Source organism: Globicephala melas, chromosome 16, assembly GCF_963455315.2.
Source record: "Globicephala melas chromosome 16, mGloMel1.2, whole genome shotgun sequence".
In the NCBI taxonomy this organism is placed as follows: domain Eukaryota; kingdom Metazoa; phylum Chordata; class Mammalia; order Artiodactyla; family Delphinidae; genus Globicephala; species Globicephala melas.
This window is the reverse complement of record NC_083329.1, coordinates 29,676,742-29,696,614: the sequence shown is the minus strand read 5'-3', so window position 1 is coordinate 29,696,614 and position 19,873 is coordinate 29,676,742. Positions and strand designations below refer to the sequence as shown.

The 19,873-nt window shown below is 54.5% G+C and overlaps 1 protein-coding gene across 3 annotated transcripts in view; it reads right to left on the bottom strand.

The window, feature by feature from the left end:
• The window catches only part of CRTAC1 (cartilage acidic protein 1), a 133,970-nt gene that overhangs the window by 23,334 nt on the left and 90,763 nt on the right, over positions 1–19,873 (bottom strand). For all 3 annotated transcript variants that reach the window (XM_030865265.2, XM_060286853.1, XM_030865263.2), the window contains exons 4-6: positions 16,345–16,481; positions 11,087–11,243; positions 2,222–2,356 (exon numbers count right to left, since the gene is read on the bottom strand). In XM_030865265.2, coding sequence (XP_030721125.1) covers positions 2,222–2,356; positions 11,087–11,243; positions 16,345–16,481 — 429 coding nt within the window. The remainder of the gene's footprint in view (positions 1–2,221; positions 2,357–11,086; positions 11,244–16,344; positions 16,482–19,873) is intronic.

Genomic DNA, 19,873 nt, shown 5'->3' with positions numbered 1-19,873 from the left:
AGCACCATGACTAAGAAACGCACAGTGTGCCTTGTGAGATCTGGGAAGAAAGCTTGTGGGTCCAGTGTCACCTGTTTGTGCTGTCCCTGCATCTACCAGTGGTCAGTGGGACTGAGCTGATCCTGGGGGAGGATGGAAGGTGGCTTTGCCCAGAGGGATGGCCTGACCTCCTAGTTGCCCAAGGCAGACATGATCCTTCAGGTCAAGTGCAGAGCTGACAGGCAGTGGAGGCCGGCTCTGAATACCCATGCTGAGTCTTCTGGAGGACAAACTGCCGTTGGTCATCAGGCCCTCAGAGATGGCAGGTGATAGGACAATATGATGGGGGACGGGGATCACAGACCCAGGACACAGCGAGCTCTTGCCAGCTGCAGATACGGAGATCCTGAGGATAGGGGCCAGCAGAAAGCAAGGTGGTGCCCCCCTGAGAACCTTGGGGGCTGGGCATCCCCTTGGGGAGGCGAGGATGGGTGGGGGTGGGGGAGAAGAGGCAGGGAGACCCAGGCTGGAGAAAGAGGGTTTGCAAAGGCATGGGGGCAGCCTCCAACCTCTAGGATGAAATACCCCATTAATTCTCTGCAAAACTCCCCAGCCCGAATGTCGGTGGCCTTCTGTGTTGGCCCATTTCTCTCCTATCTATGAGGCACCTTGACAAGGAGCTGGTTCCCTTTCACGAGAATAATCGGTGCCAGGCTGCACTTCACAGCAGCATCTGTTTGGGTGATGAATGCCCTCTTGACATGTCTCGTTAAACCCCTGCAATCACTCTGACTTTCAATTACGGGCATAGCACCTTTCCTCTCTCCTCCCGTCTGATACCTTCTCCTATTCCAACTTGCTCGCTCACCTCTGCTTCCGTCTCTTTAACACCTTATCAAATCCTCTAGGTTTTCTCCACCACCACCTCCTCTTCATTTTACGATTTTTCAGCAATGAGAAAATTTGCTGCTGGAGCGTTTAACGGGTGAGCTACATGGGAGGACGGGCCGGGGAGCTGCCTCCTTTTTTAGCTTTGCCCGGGAAGAACAGGGGAGCTGACTGGCTGCAAGGGTGCATTTGTGGGGTGTTCAAAATGGGAACTCCCGGGCAGAGTGCTGGAAGGGCAGGTACTTGTAAGTCACAGAGAATGGATTAGTACCTGCTCAGGAACTGGATGCTAGCCGTCAGCACGAGCTGGCGCTTGGAGGACCTTGGATCTATGTGTCTACACCCCGGCTCACCTCTTCTTCCGGAGGCCGGAGCTCGTCCCTACGCCACCAAGAAGGAGAAATCAAACCTCCCATTCCTTGGCAAGGTGGGGAGGAAGTGGGTGGGGAGAAGTGGCTGAAGGGCAGACTGATTACATCCACATACTTTTATTATGTGTCCCAGTCTTTGCAGACACAGACAGATTATTATAGTGATGTAGGAGCCTGAGTGAGTGGCACATGCAAAGGCAGTGGGAATACAGAGGAGGCAGTGCCAATCTCTGCCAGGCGGCACAGAAAGAGGCAGGAAAGGCTTCACAGATAACACCTAAGCTGAGTGCTGAAGGACAAATAGAAGTTTTGCAGATAGAGAAGGGGGAGAGGGTACTTCAGGTGGAGAGGATTGGCAGGTGCAAAGGTCCTGAGGCAGATGATGGATGAACACAAAGGGAGGAAGGGGAGCAGAGCTGGGAGCCTGGAGCACTATTTTTGTGTAGATTTTATTCTGCTTCATATTATAGCTATTCGTTCATTTGTCTGTTTCCTCCTCTAAAATGTCAGTGCCTTGTATGGGCGGGTGGGGGGGTGGGGTAGGGTGATCTTAGCCTTATTCAGGTCAGCGTCCCCAGCTCTTAGCACCAGCCTGGCACTTAGCACAGGTTCAATAAATGGCTATTGGATTGAGTTGCATGTTTAAGATGGATGTGGGGAGAAGAAATGGAGAGAGGCAGCTTAGAGTGGAAACCAGTGCTGAGAGACACAGGCAGGACTCAGAGTTGGCATGGGCCAATCCCAGTCGCTGGAGAATGGATAACAGTCAGGCATTCCAGACGCTGTCTCCCCAGCCACAAACATCCCCTGCGTCCTGAACCATGGGGATGTGGAATTAAAGGTGACAAGTAACATTTCCCTGTGCGGTGCAGACAACGACTTGTCCCGCTCTCCCTGGGGCCTGTGGGACCTGGAGGGAGCAGGGCAGACCAGAGTACCCTGTAGGGTGGTGGGGGTCACAGGACAGAGGCTGTTTTACTCACCAGCACTGGCCGCAGCATCCACGAAAGTGCCGTCCCCCCGGTTGTGGAAGAGGAAGTTGGGCCCGTTCTCGTTGTCGCAGAAGATATCTGAGGCACTGCTGCTGAGGATGGGGCCCACGCTTACGCCCCGGCCGCCTGGGAGAGCACAGCGACTCTCACCGAGCGGCAGAAGCAAAGCCCCAGGCCCGCGTGGAGGATGGGGGCCGCCTCGGAGGCCCATGACGCGCTGCTATGGTGATGCCTCGGAAGAGGCAGGGGTGGGGGGCGGGGAAGGGCGGATTCTGACATTCCAGATGCTTCCTGGAGCCCAGATCTGGGCTCAGGGTTCCATAAACCAACGTGGAGGGTGACTGCACTGATGATGAGGCAAGTGAGGAGCAAGATGGAGTTACTTTGTGCCAAAGGAATGATTCCATGAGCTGAGGAACACAGAGGCCACCACACAGAGCCTTCTCTTCCCTTTGGTAGCTGAACTGCACTAATCCTAAACCCATCTCTACCTGCAACATTTTGATCAAGTCACAGATTCCCTGACAGCCCCCAGCCTTACCCTGATCACACATATGCTGGTCGAGATACTGGGTGTGTTCCTGTTCGAAGGACCTAAAGAAACAGGTTCCAGCCACAGGTACAGGGATGCTCACTTTGTTTTGCTTGATGTAGGAAACAAATGCGAGCACCTGCCTGTCCATCAACAGCGACGCAGATGGATTACGGTACATCCGCATGACGGACTCTTCTGCAGCTACTGAAGAGACTGTGTAGAGCCCCGTGTATTGACTTGGAGGAACGCCCATGACATATCGTTAAATGAAAAAGCAATTCGCCAGGTAATGGTATTGTGTGATCTTATTTTTATTCTCCAGAAAAAGGAAAACAAATGATACTTCTGAATGTACGTGTTTGTGCAAACTTGTTTTTGAGTTTGGGGAAGAGTGGGGAAGGCCACACTCCGAGCTGTTCGCATTGGCTGCCCTGATGGGGTAGGACTTAAGGAGGGAAGGAGAGACAGTATGTTGGCCTTTTTGGGGAACGTCTGTATCGTTTGGCTTATTGTAACAAGAAGTGCTTCTGTAGTTTGAAAGGAAAAAATCCAATAAGGTGTATATTTTTTTAAGAAAGCAAGCAAGCCAGCTCTCCGTTAGGGTTTGAAATGCCCAAGATCAATGTGGACATGTCACGAAGTCTAATCTTAAGGTGTCTTGAACAAACCACCCCCAACCAGTGAGTTTCAAATAGAGCCTTGAGAGCCTGCCCTCAGCCTCACTCCTACCCCAGGTATGGTGCAGGAAACAGCCTGACCAGAAGCAGGACATGCATTCGGGTCCCACCTTGGCTTTTTTACAAGTTGTGTGATCTTGGGCAATTTACGTTACCCGTTTAGCCTAGGTTTTTCTCATCTGAAAAATGCAGATAGTGTGACCTGCCTTTTCTATTTCAGGGTTTTTGAGAGGATCAAATGAGGTGAGAAAAATAAGAGGATCAAATGATGGTAAAGGTCTTTGTGAATCCTACAACCTTGCTACTAAGCGCTACACCTGTGCGCTTGTTAGAAATGCAGAATCTCAGGTCCCCACCGACCCAAACAGGACCCCTGGGGGGTTTACGTGCGCAGTAAAGTTTGGAAAGTGCTGCTCTGAAGGGCTGTTCAGTACAATGAGAGCAGTTATTAGAGCACCAGCATGTGATTTTTTTAAAAAGTTAATGAGCACTCAGGCAGACCTGAGTGACACTAAGTCAGGTGCCCTCCCCAGCCCGCTTCTGGACAGGGCAGAGGTTCCCACTGTGCTAATTTGGGATGGAGGTTCTTTTGGTCCCCAGGCTCCTCCCATCCTCTGAGATTTGTCCCTGGAGGAAATCATGGGGCCTTTCTCACCTGTGCAGGTGGAGCTTGCCCACCAGGGGCCGGCTTTGGGGCCAGAGTGGGGCAAATGGCATTGCCGCAGTCATGGTTCTCCTGGTGGGGCTCCTCGTTAACACATCCTGGGCCCTGTGCCCCCGGATTTCTCCCAGGTAATCTAATTAGCTCTCAAGGAGAGCTCAAGCCTTGTGAAAATGGAGCCACTGAATCCACAATACTCCCGGGAGAGCCTTCATTAGGAGAGCCCAGGCATGGGGCAGGGCAGGAGGCTTTCAGACGCCTTTCTTTTCCTAAGCCATCAGGGAGGGTGCTGGGCTACAACCTGGGCTCCTCTTCTGCCCATTCAAAGAGTGCTGCTGAGTGGCTGCTGGCAGCCGTCCCTGCCCTGGTTCTGCCAAACTCCAGCCCAGGATCAGGCTTTGGTGAGAAACCCTCGGTCTTGTCTGGGTCCCCAGCAATTCCAGGTGGGGCTCCGGGACTTGCTGCCATGCAACTCCATCCTTCTTCCACCGCTCCAGCATCCTCCAATTTCCTCTCTGCCTCTGGCTCCCAAGCTGTGACACATTCCCTTCATTTTCTACAAGGCAGGTTATTTCCCTCTTGGACAAATTTCTAAATCTTTCTAATTAACTAATTGGGTTGGGTTGAAGCCTTGCACCATTTGTAACCTGTAATTACTAGAAAATTGCCATGGTAACCACACTACTAATTAGTGACAATTTATTGCCATGGCAACTGGACCATAACAGAGATGTTACCCACACCTCTTTCTTGGCAAGTTTGCTGCACAGTTGGGGAGCAGGTGAGTTGGCAGCCGGGGAGCCAGCCTCTTGGGCACGAGCCCCAGCAGCCTCAGGATGGAGAGCCAAATGGGGGTCTGAGGCAGGGACAGCCAGGTGCCTGCACCCCTCGCTGGGGCCGCAGGGGAAACCCTACTTCCAGGTCCATCATGTTAGCTCTCTTCAAACTAATAAAATCCATCCATCTTAAGTGTAGCCTGACTCTCCCACTCCCTGCCCGGTCCATGACAGAGGCCCCTTATTCTGCAAGTATCTTCTACCTGGACCTTCCCCTCCTCCCCTAGCTCTTCCCCTTAAGTCTCCCTGTCTTCTCTGTTACATCCACCCTGTCTCCTGGCCTCCTAAGGTTTAGCACACACCTTATGGGGCTACTGGGGGCAGTTAGGAACATCTTTATTTAGCCCTGGAAAATGATGTTCCAATAGGGAGTTGAACTCCACTTTACATCAATTAATTCTTTTATACTTGAGGCAAGAACATCCTCGTGGGGGCAAGCAGTTCCCCAGTTGGGGCTGGAGAGGCACACCGGTTGGTAGGAAAGACTGGGGATCAGGATATTCGAGCTGTGTGACCTTGGGCATGTCACTGAACCTTTCCGGCCATCTGGTTTCTCACCTATAACACGAGACTGATAATAATAATAGCCCCTTCCCAGGTTGTCATAAATATTAAGTGAGCTGGTTTTTGGAAGGTACCTTGGAAAGCGTCAGGTGCCACAGAGTCATTAGTGGGACTATTTCCCACCTGTTGGGTGAATAATGTCCCTTTATTTTTCCAGCACTTTCAAGCCTCAAAGGCCTCTTGTTCTGCTGCTGGGTGTGAATGCTGCTCCCTGCCCATCCCTTCCCGAAGGCTTCTCACTCTGTCCACCAGGCGGGGTGGAAGAGGTGGTGACAAGGGAAAATGCTTCCCTACGGCCCCCTCTTCCTCCTGCCACATTCTGACACCCGCTCTGATCCGCTCAGTGGGCCTGAGCCCACGGGGCAGCCCCGCTTACCCTTAAGAACTGCACCCCTAAACCTCTGAACCCCTGCACTTGGGAGATGTAGACCCAAGTCCAATCTGGGTGCAGCCAATCCCTCTCTTAGACGGCATCAGGGCAGCCCTTGGGCTTGGAGGTGGGGAAGGGAAAGAGGCTGCAGGGAGCGGGGCGTTTGCATGCTGCGGCAGCTGTACAGCAGAGGGCCCGGGATGAAGAGGCAGGGGATTCGCGGTGCTAAGCAAAAGCCTCCGGGGGCTGCCCGGCCTCTGCACCTTCTCTGGAGGCAGGAACTTGGGAAGTGTGCCCTCCAGGCCTTGGTCTCCCTCCGTGAAGTGGAGGCGGGAGTGAGAAGGTCTGCAAGGCTCCTTCCAGCTCTACTTTTCAGTGCATCCTCCTGGGCCCCTCTACAGTCTGCACCATGGGGGCTCCGCGGCGAGGCTGTCAGACAAGGAACCTGGACCCTGTGGGACTATTCTGCTGATTAATGATTCTAGTGGATGCTAAGGCCTGCAGGTTGCCAAGAACATCTAAGATATCGTAAAAGAATAGCAAAGCACTGGAACATGCAGGGGTGGAGGAATGGACAGTGTATGTGTGTGTGTGTGTGTGTGTGTGTGTGTGTGTGTGTGTGTGTGTGTTGGAGAAGGAGGTGTGAGAAGGGCAGGATAACAGCTTAAACTTCCTGAAATTCTAACACAGAATCATACTGTGTTAGGGCTGGTGTTGCTACCCCCGGGTCCTCTGAGAGTGGTCCAGATGCTGGGTGGGGTTCCGAGTGTACTGGTGTGGAGGGTATTAGACAAGGACATTCCCACTCACCCCTAATCCCTCTGGTCTGTCCCTGCAGGACATTGAGGGAGATGGGGAGGCAGGAGGACAGGCTCCATCATTTGTCCACTGGTGGGGATTTTCAAACCTTGGGTACCTGGTGGGTACAGGAGGGAAGTCATTCCTCTCTGTGTGCCCACCCCCCGAGGCAGGGAGGGGGCTGGAAGTAGCTGTCTCACGAGGGAGGGCAGGAAAAGGAGGGGCAGGAATAGCTCCAGTTCAGTCCTGTGTACTAGGTATCATGCACGATTCACCTCACCTCATCATTTTCTAGGTGAGGAAACCGAGGCTCAGGGAGGCATAACTGCAGCCAGCAGGCAATGGATCACAGTTGAAACCCACGTCTGAGTGACCCCAGAGCCACTCTCTCCCCACAGCATGCTCTCAAACATTTCTAGTCAAGTTCCCTCTCAGCAGAAGAGGGATCTGTACTCCTGGTAAGGCCCAGAATGGCCAGCCATAGGCTTGACGTTAAAAAAAAACAACTCTCTTGTTTTAGCTGAAGAAAATGTGTACCAAGATTGCATTTGTATTCTATAACATCTGTGTTTGCTTTGAATAAAAAATGATGTCCCTCCCTGTCAATCATCTTATGCTTCTGACACTCCGTGTTTCCTGGGGCTTTGGCGGGCCTGTGGCTGTACTCCCTGGGGGTCCCGGGCCCTGGCTGAGGAGCCTGTCACTCTAGCCCTGCCTGTCCCCAGCTGACAGGTCTGGCTGCACGCCCACTGAAAGGCCAGCACTGCCTGGGAACCTGGGAGACTCTGAGGCCCCCACTCTGCCGCCCCGGGTCACCTCTCTGGAGCGGCTGGTAGGGGTCCTCCAGAAGGCCTCAGCTGGGCTGTAGGCATCTCTGTCTCCTCCATTTACTTCCTGTAAATCAGATCTGCCCTCTGTTTTGTTCTACACTGCTCCCAGCCAACAGCAAAACTCCCCACCCAATATCATAAATCCACCTTCATTTTCTTTCCAAATTTCTTCTAAGTCTTCTTTAATCACCACCTTGCAACCTGGACAGATGCTCCCTAAAAGGGTGAGGCCAAATTGCAGAGCTCCTGGGGAGGGAGTAGAGGCCAGGGCGAGACAGGGTCCAGAGTGAAGAAGGGAAGAGAGATGGATTCCAGTGGGAACAGGGCTGAAGATGCCCACGCCTGTGCCCAGGACTGGAGGACATGCCAGGAGACACATGCAGAATACCTCCAGGGCAGGGGTTAGCCCTGCTTGCTTTGTGCTCCCCCCTGGGCTCCCTACACCCAGGAGATGCCCAGCAGAGGGTCCTGGCATCCTTCCTTCAGAACCTCAGAGGAGGGTGTTGATGTCTGCTACACTCGGTGGGTACTGCCTGTGTGCTAGGCCCTGTGCCAGGCATGCTCTATGTTTATCTCCTTTAATACCCCCCATTTTTCAGGTGAGAAAACTGAGGCCCAGAGAGGTTAATAAGTTGCCCACTGCTGCCTGGGAAGGAGGACATGGTGGAGGCAGGATCTGCACCCAGTACTCTGGCTCCAGATCCTGTCCACTTAGCAGCTCTGCTCGACGGCTAGTTCAAGGTCCTCAGAGAGCCTATGGGATGTTCCTGAGATCATTCGGGGCCAGAGAGGCAGTGCAAACTTTTTGGTCCCCACCTTCCCCCACCTTGAGTTCCTGCCTGGCTCTCTCATGGGGAGAACTAGTTCTCAGGATTCCCATGCAGGGCAGTTCAGGCTCCAAGAGGCTGCAGGCAGCGGGGTTCTTGGAGAACCAGGAACCATGGGGGAGTGGCCTTCCCTCTGCTCAACTCTGCACCAGCAGCTCTGGCTGCGCCGCCCTCCAGGGGCCCTCGAGTCCCCCGAGAGCGGGCGCGCTGGCCGCTAGATGGCACTGTAGACCCAGTAGAGCGGCGGCCGCAGGCAGAATCCCGAGTCCGGACGACATGCCTCCCCTCCTCCTCCCGCGGAGCCGGACAGCCCGGTGCGGGCTTCGCCATTGCCCGGCCTGCAGACAGGTATGCCCAGGCCAACCCACTGCTACCCTGAGCAGCCCAGGCCAGGCAGCTGTTTCAGGCAAAAAAACCAAATCAAAAACAAAAAACCGGGAGCCGCAATTAAAGTCCAGAGGGCCAGTCCCGGGGGCTGAGTTTTCGGTGGTCGGGCCCCTTCCTCTTTCACCAACCCCTTCTGTCTTGCAGGCTGGAGCAGGATTCTCAAGCTGGAGGTCATCAGAAAGGTCAGCTGGTTGTGGCAGTTTAGGCATCAGGGGCCGGGGCTCTAAGTGCTAGTTTCTCTGCAAACCTCCTGTGTGACCTTGGGCAAGTATCTTCTCCTCTCTGGACCTGGATTTGTTCTTTTGCAAACAGGAGGTTCTCCAGGGTCTGTCTGGCAGATGGGTGTTGTGTGCCTTGGCTCCGGGGACCTGACTGCACATCTGGCCATGGCTTGCTTCCCTCACTGCCTGCGTCTCTCCCCACTCCCCAGGCCCCAGGCACCAGCCTGGAGCTGAGCACTGGCCACGTGGCAGAGCCTCGGCAGTCAGGCCCTTACATTGGGGTCCATTCCTGGGGCTCAGGAGGTTGCTCTGGGCTAGTTTTCCAGCCATATGTCCATGTGTTGTGAACAGAGTGACGACGGGGGCTGCAAGGTAGCGTTGCGGGGTTTGGAGGGCAGGGAAAGGGTGGGCTGGGAAGGCGGGCAGACAGAATAGTAACTTGGTGGGCCAAATAGGTTCTTGTCAGCCAAATGGCTTTTGGAAGTCTGCAACGCTGCTCTAACATGTCCTCTGGGCGTGCCAGCTGCCCCGGCCTGCCTGCGTGCTCCACGGAAGCTGCTGTTCCTTCCTTGAGCTGCCCCGTCCTTCCAGCACAGCCTGGCACAGTTGGCCGGTGCCCCTATCCCCACCCTGTGCTCCTCAGCGGTCTCCTCTTGGTCCCCTCCTTCCCCGTCCCTGGTTCCTGCCAGCCCTTCTGCCAGCCCCACCAGCGTGAACAGTGTCCCCTATATGCTCACACCCAGCCTTCTGAATTCTTTGATTCTGTGTATAACCCTCGCTCCCAGACCTTGCCTCCCTTCCAGCTCATCATTTTCAAGTGCTTCATCTCCCCAGTCTCCCCTCCTTCTCCTGCAGATCAAGGCACTTAATTGCCAAACCAGCCCAGTGCATAGAACTGAGAACGGTTCAGAAAAATTGTCTGCACAAGTCGAGGCTGATGCTCCTGCATGTTTATTCCTTTTCCCAGGCAAACATGGTTTATTACTGACATTCAGCCTCTCTGCTGCACGTTCCCAGGCAGAGCTCTCGCGCATTCTGATGGAGCTGAGCTGTGCAAACTGTTTTATTGTCTAGCCGTTTGTTCCCACAAACTTTGTCAGACAGGTCAACATCAATCTTTCCCTCTCACTGAGGAGGAGAGCTGGCTGGAGAAAAGCATGGTAAACTCGGGAGAGGCTGTGGCAACCCTTTCTGGGTAGGGCTTTGAGACGATGCCACCACCCGGGTGTCTGGCGGCAGGGGGAATGGCCCAAATGACCCTTCAAGGATCCTTCCAGCCCCCAAATTTGGATCCAGGCCAGCTGCCACTTGGAATTCTGTAGTGTAAATTGGGATGGATATATCGGGAAGGTCAACCACTGAGGGAATTTCTACACCCAAAGTGCAGGTTGGGTGTGAGTGAGGCCAGAGTTCACGTGAGAAGCCGTGTACACCTCTGGCTTCCTGATTTTTGGCGCCCCAGACGGGAACTGGATTGCTCTGCCATCAGCAGTCTATTGGCAGATGATCAGAGTTTAGTCAGCAGCCGTGCTGGAATTAGAAAAACAGCCTTCCCTAGAACAATCTCCCTGTCAGAGACTCTGACAATAGGTCCCCCATCCAGAAAGATGTGCGGGGAGCGTGACTTCAAAAAAAGTGCTGGAGAGGTTTTGGAACAAGAACACAATTCTTTGAGCTCAGTTATCTGAGACGGGACCCAGCTGCAGGTTAGGGATTTAGCGCTCACTTCCTGGCCGCTTATGTGCAGGTAAATAATTTTACCTGCTGTTTGGCAATAAAGAAGGCTTTAAATCTCGGCCTCTGTGACTTGTCAGTTTTCTCCTACAGAACCTGTTCACCCATCATTCGGGTTACAGCAGGGAATGGGGCAAGAGGTTCCAAGGAGAGGATGATGTGGTGATGTTCTTGGCTGTCTGACGTCACCCACTGGCCCCCCCAAAAGCCCACCCCTGCCAGATGTCTCATCATCTGGAGAGGTCGCGTGGGAAGAAGCCGTCTATGGGTGGTGGGATGGAATAAAGCCTTCATCCTCCCTCCCCAGAGACACAAACCCACCCTCTCCGGTGGTCTCTGATGTATTAGACTCAGCCTTGCGGGGTTCCAGCCCCCAGCCCCTCCAGCTCACAGCCCCCCCATGTCACTCCGCCTACCTGTGTATTTGCTGACCCCAGCCTCAGCAGCGACGTCTCTGAGCGCCAGAATGCCCCGGGAGAGGTCACTGGCCTCCGGATCCATTTCAATGAGGGCGTCAGGGCCCACATTACCGTAGGCGTAATTGGCGATGTAGATGGAGTAGCGTCCGGAGCCCTGAGGAGGAAGGGAAGGAGGGTAGTTGAGCAGGACCACGGCGCGGGGTCGGGGGGCGGGGGGCCCAGAGAGCAGCTCCCCCGCTTCTCTCGCAGGACCATAGCTCTTTCACAGGTTCGGCCTCTGCTCCCGGGGTCTGGCGTGCGTGACCTTGCACGACACAACTCCAGAGGTGCTTTTCATAGAGGCTACGAAGCGCACGACACCCCCAGAGTCCTACAGCAAAGCGGCCCCGCTTTTCCTTCCATCCTGTTCCAGAAGAACATCCCTCCCTCTCCTCCACAACCACCTTTTTATAGACAGTTTTCTAATGTGCCTTCTCCTCCAGCTGAGCTCTCTCCAGCTGCCAGCCGGGGTAGCTGCTCAATAAATATTTGCTGATTGATTGATCTACCAATTCCCATTATTCTCAGTCTCGCTCTCCCATTCTAGCTCGCTCCAGCCAAGATGACAAGCAAATTCGTGAGCCATCTCCCTGCCCCACCTCCACCCTGTACTTCTTCACTCCTCCACTTGGGTAGCTCGATAGGCTCGGCTACGCCAGGCTCCTCCTTCCCACTCCCACCCCCTTGTTTTTCCCACGTTACCAGAAAGAAATAGTATATTGCTCCTGCCTTTATAACACTGTCTCAAATATGTATGTATATTTTCCCCTTTGCATCCAGGAGAAGCCCTGGGCACCAGCTCCTCCTTGCTGTAGGCATTCTCTTCTCTAGTCCAAGACACAGCCGATGAAAGATTCTTTCCTGCCTGTTATTATAATGGTGTTTCTTCAATGGATACCTTCTTTCCCCCAAGAGATCCACACAATTTCTCAGTCAGTTTTCTAGCTTTCCTCTTACCCCTTGCAGCATTTCCCTGCAATTAATCAGACAGTACATATTTCTTGAGCTCTAATGATGTGCAAGGTGCTGGGGTATAAATGTACTTAAGACCAAGTCTTTGTCCTTAGGTTGCTTATAGTCTAGTTTAAAGGAAGCTGACAAGGACCTGCTGTAGAGCACAGGGAACTATACTCAGTATTTTGTAATAACCTATAAGAGAAAAGAATCTAAAAAACATAGGTATATATGTATGTATAATTGAATCACTTTGCTGTACACCTGAAACTAGCACAACATTGTAAACCGACTATACTTTAAAAGTAAAAAAAAAAAAAAAAAAAAAAAAAAAAACGAAGGAAGCTATAAACACAAAACAACCCAGGAAAAACAGCTGAATTTAAGGCAGCAAAGTGCGCTCTGTCACCACCTCTTCTCAGCCCTCTTTGCTTTCCTCTATTTCCCGTCCAATGGTCCCATGACAGCCCCTCTCACCTAACTGGTCACTTTATCCCTTCTTTGGGACCATTTTCTTTGGGGAAACTGATTAGGAGACACTTGGGTCTAACAGGTGGGTGAAGCCAAGGAAGGAGTTCAGGGTCTCCTGGCGGAAGCAGGTGCATCAGCAATTACATGTCTGATTGAGTGTGTACAGGGTTTCCTGGGTGCACAGAAGAGGGGCTCTTAACCCAGAGGAAGGGCACCTCGCCATGGGGAGTTCAGAAAAGGCTTTCTAAGAGAAGTCTTGGCCAGGTGAAGTGGAGGGGAAAGAACCTTCCAGGCAGAGATGAGACAGAGAGTGATGAATGTCGGGAAGCCACAAACAGTTCGTTCAATGCTGTCAGAATGTACAAAGCAAGGCGGGGCCTGTGGGGGGAGGACGCTGGAGAAGGTGGCCAACCTGTTCTGTAAAGACTTCTCGGCCCCTTCATTTTTGGTTCCCTGAGTCTCTAGCCTGCTATCTGGGAACCGATGCTTTACAAGTCTTTCTACTCAAAGTGGTCCCTGGACCAGCAGCATCCGTGTCACCTGGGAGCGTGTTAGAAATACAGACTCTCAGGCCCCAGCCCAGACCTGCTGAATCAGAACCTGCATTGCCACAAGATCCCCAGTGATCCCTACACAAAAATGAACTTTGAGTTGCACTGCGTTACAACATGGTTTTGTGATTAGGGGAGAACTTTGAAAGGTTCTTGCCCATCACAGGAGCTTGGTATATGTGTGTGGAATGGCTGGATGAAGAGAGAATGAATGGGGCCAAAGGGGAAAGTGCACCACCACTGTGACGCTTCCTGACCGTACCAGCTGTTAGCAATCTCATCGACAAATGGGCAATTAAGCCCAGATGAACTGAAATGCACTCTGCTAGAAATTAGGATATTTATAAAATTCATTTATACCTAGTTCCTTACTTCAGTGTATTGGGTTGACAGAAAAACATAGATGTGTTACAGTTATAGAAGACTGAAGAAATTCACATGTGAACTTGACCCAGTAATTCTGGGAGGGGGAGCTGGTTCCAGGGGAAGGAAGGTGTTTCTGCAGCTTTGCGTCAAGGGCAGTGGGTCTCACCCTGTAGCCAACCTCAGAATCACCTGGGGGGCTTATGAAAACATGGATGCTGGGTCCTATCCCCAGAGTTTCTGATTCAGGAAGCCCCAAGAATCTGCATTTCTAACAAGTTCCCAGGTGAAGCTGGTGCTGCTGTTTCAGGAACCACACTTTGAGAACCACTGGTCTGGGGCTGTCAGTCTGGATCCTAGTCACAGCTCTGTCCCAACTGGCTCTGTGCCCTTGGGCAGGTCCCTCGCCCACTTTGGCCGTATCTCCTCACGTGTTAAGTGGGAATCATAACCCCCCTGCTTCCTGGCAGGGCTGCTGAGAAGATGAAGTGAGACAACGCATGTGAAAGGTCTTTGAAAAGATAAAAATGCTATATAAACATGAGGCAGAATCATTATCGATCAGGGAACGCTTCTTGTAAGAGATCGGCTTTGAGCTGGATCCAGAAAGGTGGATGAGTGATGAGGCACCTGAAGATGAAGGGCAGAGGTGTTCCGGGTTTGGGACAGAGAACGGATGAGGGCTGCGAGGGGAGCGGGAGAGAACGGCACACCTAGGGGTTGAGGCTATTACCTGGTGCGAAGCTGTCAAGCTTTAGCATAATTCAGAGTCACCTTTGGGCCCAGTTGAAACCAAGGCTGCGGGGCCCCACCCCCAGGGGTTCTGACTGGTAGGTCTGGAGGGTGGAGTGGGGTAGGACCTGAGAATTAGCATTTCTAACAATGCTGATGCTGCTAGTCTGGAGCAGGTATGCTAACAGGCCCCAGGTAGGGGTTGTGGGGCTGAGGAAGGAGTAGGTCAAACGTTGTAATAGAACCTGGGGTTAGGAATGTGTGTCTGACACGGGTTTACCCGGAGGCAGGGCAGCAGGGAGGTGAAGGCATCTGATTATTTTCAGCCAGGCAGGGCTCAGTTCCTGCCTTTGCCTGCCGCTTACTGTGGTGACCAAGGTCAAGTAGCTTACTGCTAGAAGCCTTAGTTTCCCTACCTGTAAAATGGGGATAACGATAACATGTACCTCATAGGCTTACTTTGAGGATTCAATGAGATGGTACGTGGAAACCACTCAGCACAGAGCTTGGCACGTGGCCAGTTTAACAAGCGTTAGCTGTTATTATATTATTATTGTCTTTGTTATGTTAATATTATATTCTTAACGTTATGATTGCTCTTGTATTTTCCCATACCACGCTGCATCCCTGTCTCTCAACTTCCACGCCGGCACTGACCTCTCCACAGTTCTCAGGCCTCAGGGGTCGCCAAGGTGGTGGCTGGACGCAGCAATTAGCCCCTCTCCTGGCGGCAGACCAGCTGTGTGGGCGGCTCCTAGTTCCCTGAGGCTGGGCCTGAGCCGGGAGTGAGCAAGCCACTAAGTGCCCGCCTCCTGTGCTTCTCTTTTTGCACTTCACGTGGCGCCCCCCTCCTGTGGTTAAGTGCGTTGGTGTTCAGATGACCTTGTTAGGACACAGCGAGTCTCTGTGATTAACCTTCAGGCCCTCCCACCAGTGCTGAGAAGATTCCTGCCTTAGCCGAGCGTGGCAGCCCTGGTCCTGAAGGGGTGAGACAGGAAGCCAGGAGGAGACACGGGAAGAGGCCTGGCAGCAGCGCGGCCAGGCCTGGAGCCCCCCAGAACCCCCAGTCCCCGGGGCGGCTCGCTGAGCCGCCTCCCGGTTTCCTCCCACCAGGCAGGGCCAAGTGTGGCTTCACAGCCCGGCCTGGTGCTCTTCCCGGCACCAGCTTGATAAGCAATAAGTAGTTATACCTGGCACCTGCCTTCTCCCAAGGCCTGGAGGCCCCCGCTGTGAAGATCACGCTGAATGCCCAGTCCCCTCAGTGCCACATCAGTCCCCATCTCAGTCCCGAAAGAGTTGGCCCCCTTGTGCCTGTCCCTAGAACGGGGGCCAGAGATGCTCCCATGGAAGCTGGGCAGCAGCTGGGTCCCTGACTTAGTGAGGACTGTTTCGTAAAGCCAGGGAGGGGGCGGCAGGGAAGCAGGTGACAGGCGGGATAAATCACCTCCACTCCACGCTCTGGCTCTGGCTGGTTGGCCGGGACGCACGCCCGGGGTGGGGGGTGGACGCCCCACAGGGCAGATGGCTGCAGCTGCTCCTGCCCTCGCCTCTCGGCCTTTCTACCCCGCACTCCGAGTTGAGCACCTGTGTGCCGGGTGGACCAGCCGGGCGGGAAAGGATTGATGGAGCTATGGGTTAACTAAAGTACTTGTCATTCAGGCAACCCTCCACTCACCCACCCACGAGCCACTTTGCTTGTGCCTTCATTTGTTCCATAAATACTTATGGGGAGGAGGCCTGATGGTGCAATGCCTGCCACGTAGTAGGCACTTCATGAATAAGAGCTGAATAAACGAATGAATGAGCACAAGGGTCAGAGCTGAGAGATTCTGATTCATGTCCGAGCCACACCACCAATCTGTTTTGGGTCCTCAGACAGGTTCCTGCTCCAAGCTGGGGCTCAGTGCCCTCCTGTGTCCAGTGGACACAACGATGACAGCCCCTGGTTGCTGGAAAGGCCTCAGGGGGAGAAAGGATGTGAAAGTATGTTAGCACCTACTACGTGTAAGGCCCTGTGGGAGGGGCCTTGCTCTGCCCTCGGGAGCCAGGCTCTGTCCGGGGACGTCTGCCTGGGCCTCCCCTCCTGGCCGACACATCGCTGTGTGCCCCCCTTCTCCCCAGGCCCCCATGTACCCCTGGACTCACCCTCCTGTCCACGCAGGCCACAGAGCGCCCGGCAAAGAGGCTGGCCACGCCGCGGGCCACGTTGACCTCGTCACTCAGGATGTCTTCCCAGCGGTTATCGCGGAACTTGAACAACTTGTCCGTGTACGTGGCCACCCCTGGAGAGAGGAGGGAAGGGAGGGCTGGTGGCCGGTGCGGCACCTACCGCAGGGGTTGGGGCCACAGGTGAACGGGTCGCCTGCGGCACGGTGAGCGCTTAGGCAGCTGCGACCCCTCTCCTGGGGACACGCAGGGTCTCAGTTGAGAGAAGAGACTCTGAGGCTTGTGAAAATGGCCGGCCCAGCCCTCAGGAACTTGGGAGGCCGTGTGCCCACTCCTGGGCGCTGAGCTGGCCCTCAGCACGGGGTCGTGGGGCCTGAGCTGGCCCGGGATCCCGCGGCCCGCCCTGCGCTCCTGCCGCACCACGAGCACGACGCTGGGATTGCCAGTATTTCACGCCCAAGCTCAACCAAGGACGTCTCTTCCCCCAGGAGCTGCCGCCCACATTCTCTGCTGAACCACAGGACCTGACTTGGGTCTCAGAAGAAATGGTCCGGGCTGGCGGGTGGGTCTCTAAGTCCAAATCGAGGAAGGGGCTGGAAGTTGAGCTCTGACAGGTGTGTCACCAACACTCCAGGAAAACTGGCTGGCAGTGGGGTCGATGGGGTGAGGGTTTGTGGAGAGGCAATGGGCGCAGCCTGAGGGGAGCAGGTGACGCGGTGGTCAGGAACTCGGGGTTCAGAGTAAACGGGACTGAGTCTCAGGCTGGGTTCTACCGAGATCCTACTTCTGGGCTCTAGTTGTTGACTTCGGGCAAGTCTGAGCCTCAGTGTCCTTATCTGGAAATGGGGACAATAACAGCTGCATTCCAGCTTAATTCAAGGGGTAAACGAGATAATGCACCTGAAAGAGTTAGCACGGCGCCGCCCATCCCCCAAGGGGTTGGAGGTCGATTATTCCCGTTCATAGACAGGGGGACCCTGTGAGGTGCTTCCGGGACCTCAGCTCTGCACTGCAGGGGTGCGGTGAGAGTGAGTGTGGGGAGAGTGAGTGTGAGGATAAGTGTGTGAAAGTGAGTGTGTGGGAATGCACAGGAGTGAGTGGGTGGGTGAGAGTGAGAATGTGAGTAAAAATGAGTGTGAGTGTGAGATCGAGTGTAAGAATGAGTGTGAGAGTGAGTGGATGAGTGTGAGTGTGTGCGGTGAGGGCTGTGCACAGGAGGCTCCTCAGGTGGCTCTGCCTGGGAGAGGACCAAGGGTGTGCTCTCCGAGTGGCCTCACACAGGCACCTCCTAAGACCCCGGGGACACTCAGGGGCTGGCGTATCGTCTGCGGGGCCTGAAGCTGGCCTTCGGGATGCTCCCCGGACTCCAGGGAGCTGGCACAGGGGCAGAGCTGTGCCACTCTGCCTGGCCCTCCTGGCGGCGCAGAGGAGGAGGGGAAGGCCCTTTCCCAGCAGAGCGGAAGGCAGATCCAGGGGTCCTGCCGGTGTCTATGGGGTGGGGCTTGGGCTGAGGAGCCGCAGCTGGGGTCTGCACAGAGCTGCCTGGCTTGGGAGGGTGGCCCACGGGCGCCGCTGAGCAGCCTGATCTGGACAGAAGCGCAGGTGCCGGCTCAGAGGGCCTGAGCCTGTGTCCAGCTCTGACTCCTGTTTGCTCGGGGCCTTGGCCGGTTCCTTATCCTCTCCGCAGCCTCGGTTTCCTCATCTGAGAGTTGGGGGTGACGGCTGTGCCTTCTCCCTCCCAGCATCGCTGTGGGAACCGCAGGGGAAAACTCTGGGGCCCCGGGTCGGCACGCGGGGACTGTCCTCTGGCCGCTCTGTGCCACCCCGGCTCCCGGGCCCTCGTCGCAATCCCCGGGGACCAGATGTGTCTAGAGATTGAGATAGTTTTCCTTTCACGTGTCAGAAAGGTAACACAGTGCATACACCGTTTATTACATAACAGCCCCATCAGGGACCGGGGCAGCACCCTGTAATTAAACACATTAATATTTCTGCAGTGAAATATACAAATAGTCACACTAGGTGGGATAAATATGGCCCATAAATAGCTCACGTCAGCTCAGGACAGGTTTTGCTATCAATTCACTTTCCCACGAACTTAAAAAAAGCACTTGAGGCTTTCAGAGCGTTCTGGATTTCAGGACTGCGGAAAAGGGACTGTGGGCTGAGACTGCCATCCTCATGCCTGTTCCCGAGGCAGTGGCAGCCTTGTCATCGCCTTCTGATGCCTGGGGGCCTCCGAGGACGGCACTGCAGGCTTCCGGGTGCCCAGCTTTCACAACAGCGAGCAACCCTTGCCCTTCTCTGTCAGACCAGGGCCTCTTTAGACAGTACCTCCAGCTCGTCTAGTCCCACCTGAAATCCTGAGGTTAAACTCTACCAAAGCTCAGCCTAGGTGAGAAGGCAGCTGCGGGCAGCTGGGGCTCTGCCGAGCTCTGATGGGCACCTCTGCATTCAGCGGGAGAAATTTCTCAAGCCGCCGAGTTCCTGCCTCAGCTAGACAAGAGGAAAAAACGAGCCCAGGGTGACCCTATACCCCTCTCTTTGCCTCATCACCCCCAAGTCCCCCTGTCCACATTTCCCAGCATTTCCTAAAGTGTGCTTTGTGGAACCCTGGTCTCTGCCAGCTGCCTGGAGAAAAGATTTCGTGAGCGTCTGCGTTCAGGAAAGACTGCACCTTCCATCCACCCTTGGAGATTCTCAGTGGACATCAGTCTATCGAAACTTTGAAAAGTCCTGCAATAAATCACGGGCTTAATTTGACGTGAGCCAGCCTTTCCCAAACACACTCGGCCATGGAACCCCTTTTTGCAGCTCACCTGTCAGCATCCGGCAGAACTAGCCTTGTTCTTAGCAAACTGCTGCGCGGGGGTGTTGACTTCGGGCCACGTTCTGGGCTTTGTGGCCAGAGGGGTTAGGGCGCCACGTACTGTTAGCCTCTTGCCCCCTTCCAGCCTCCTGACTTCTGAGCTGACCAGGGACGTCCAGAAGACTCAACTAAGGTAGAATGTGCAGCAGTGATGCACAGCCTTGTAGATCATAAACGGGAACGGCAAAATCAATGGCAGCCCTTCTGCAGGCAGAGGCCTGGAGGCCTGGGCGACAGGAGGGATGGGAGCCTGTGATTTAGGAAGAGCAAACGCTCTGGCAGCTGCAACCTGGGTAATTAGGTGTGTCAGGAAGACAGATAAACAGTGAGCTGTGTGGGTCGATGGCACTGGCAATAAACACCCAGCATTGGCCCCTGGCCCCTGTCAGCGTGTAATCTCACCTTCTGGCTCCTTGTAGCTGCACTCTGCCCCGGGGCCCCTCACTGAGTCGGGGGCAGCAGCTCGGGAAGAAGAGAGGCTGTTAGTTGTAGGAGAGAGGGGCTCTCCCGAGTCCCTGGGGGTGACTCCTACAGCCTGGAGGCCTGGGAGAAACAGGGCATTCAAGGGCAGGGTAGGGGGCTCTGGAGGTCACGGCCCCTCTGAGAGGCACATCTGAGGACTTCCATTCCCACCCAGAC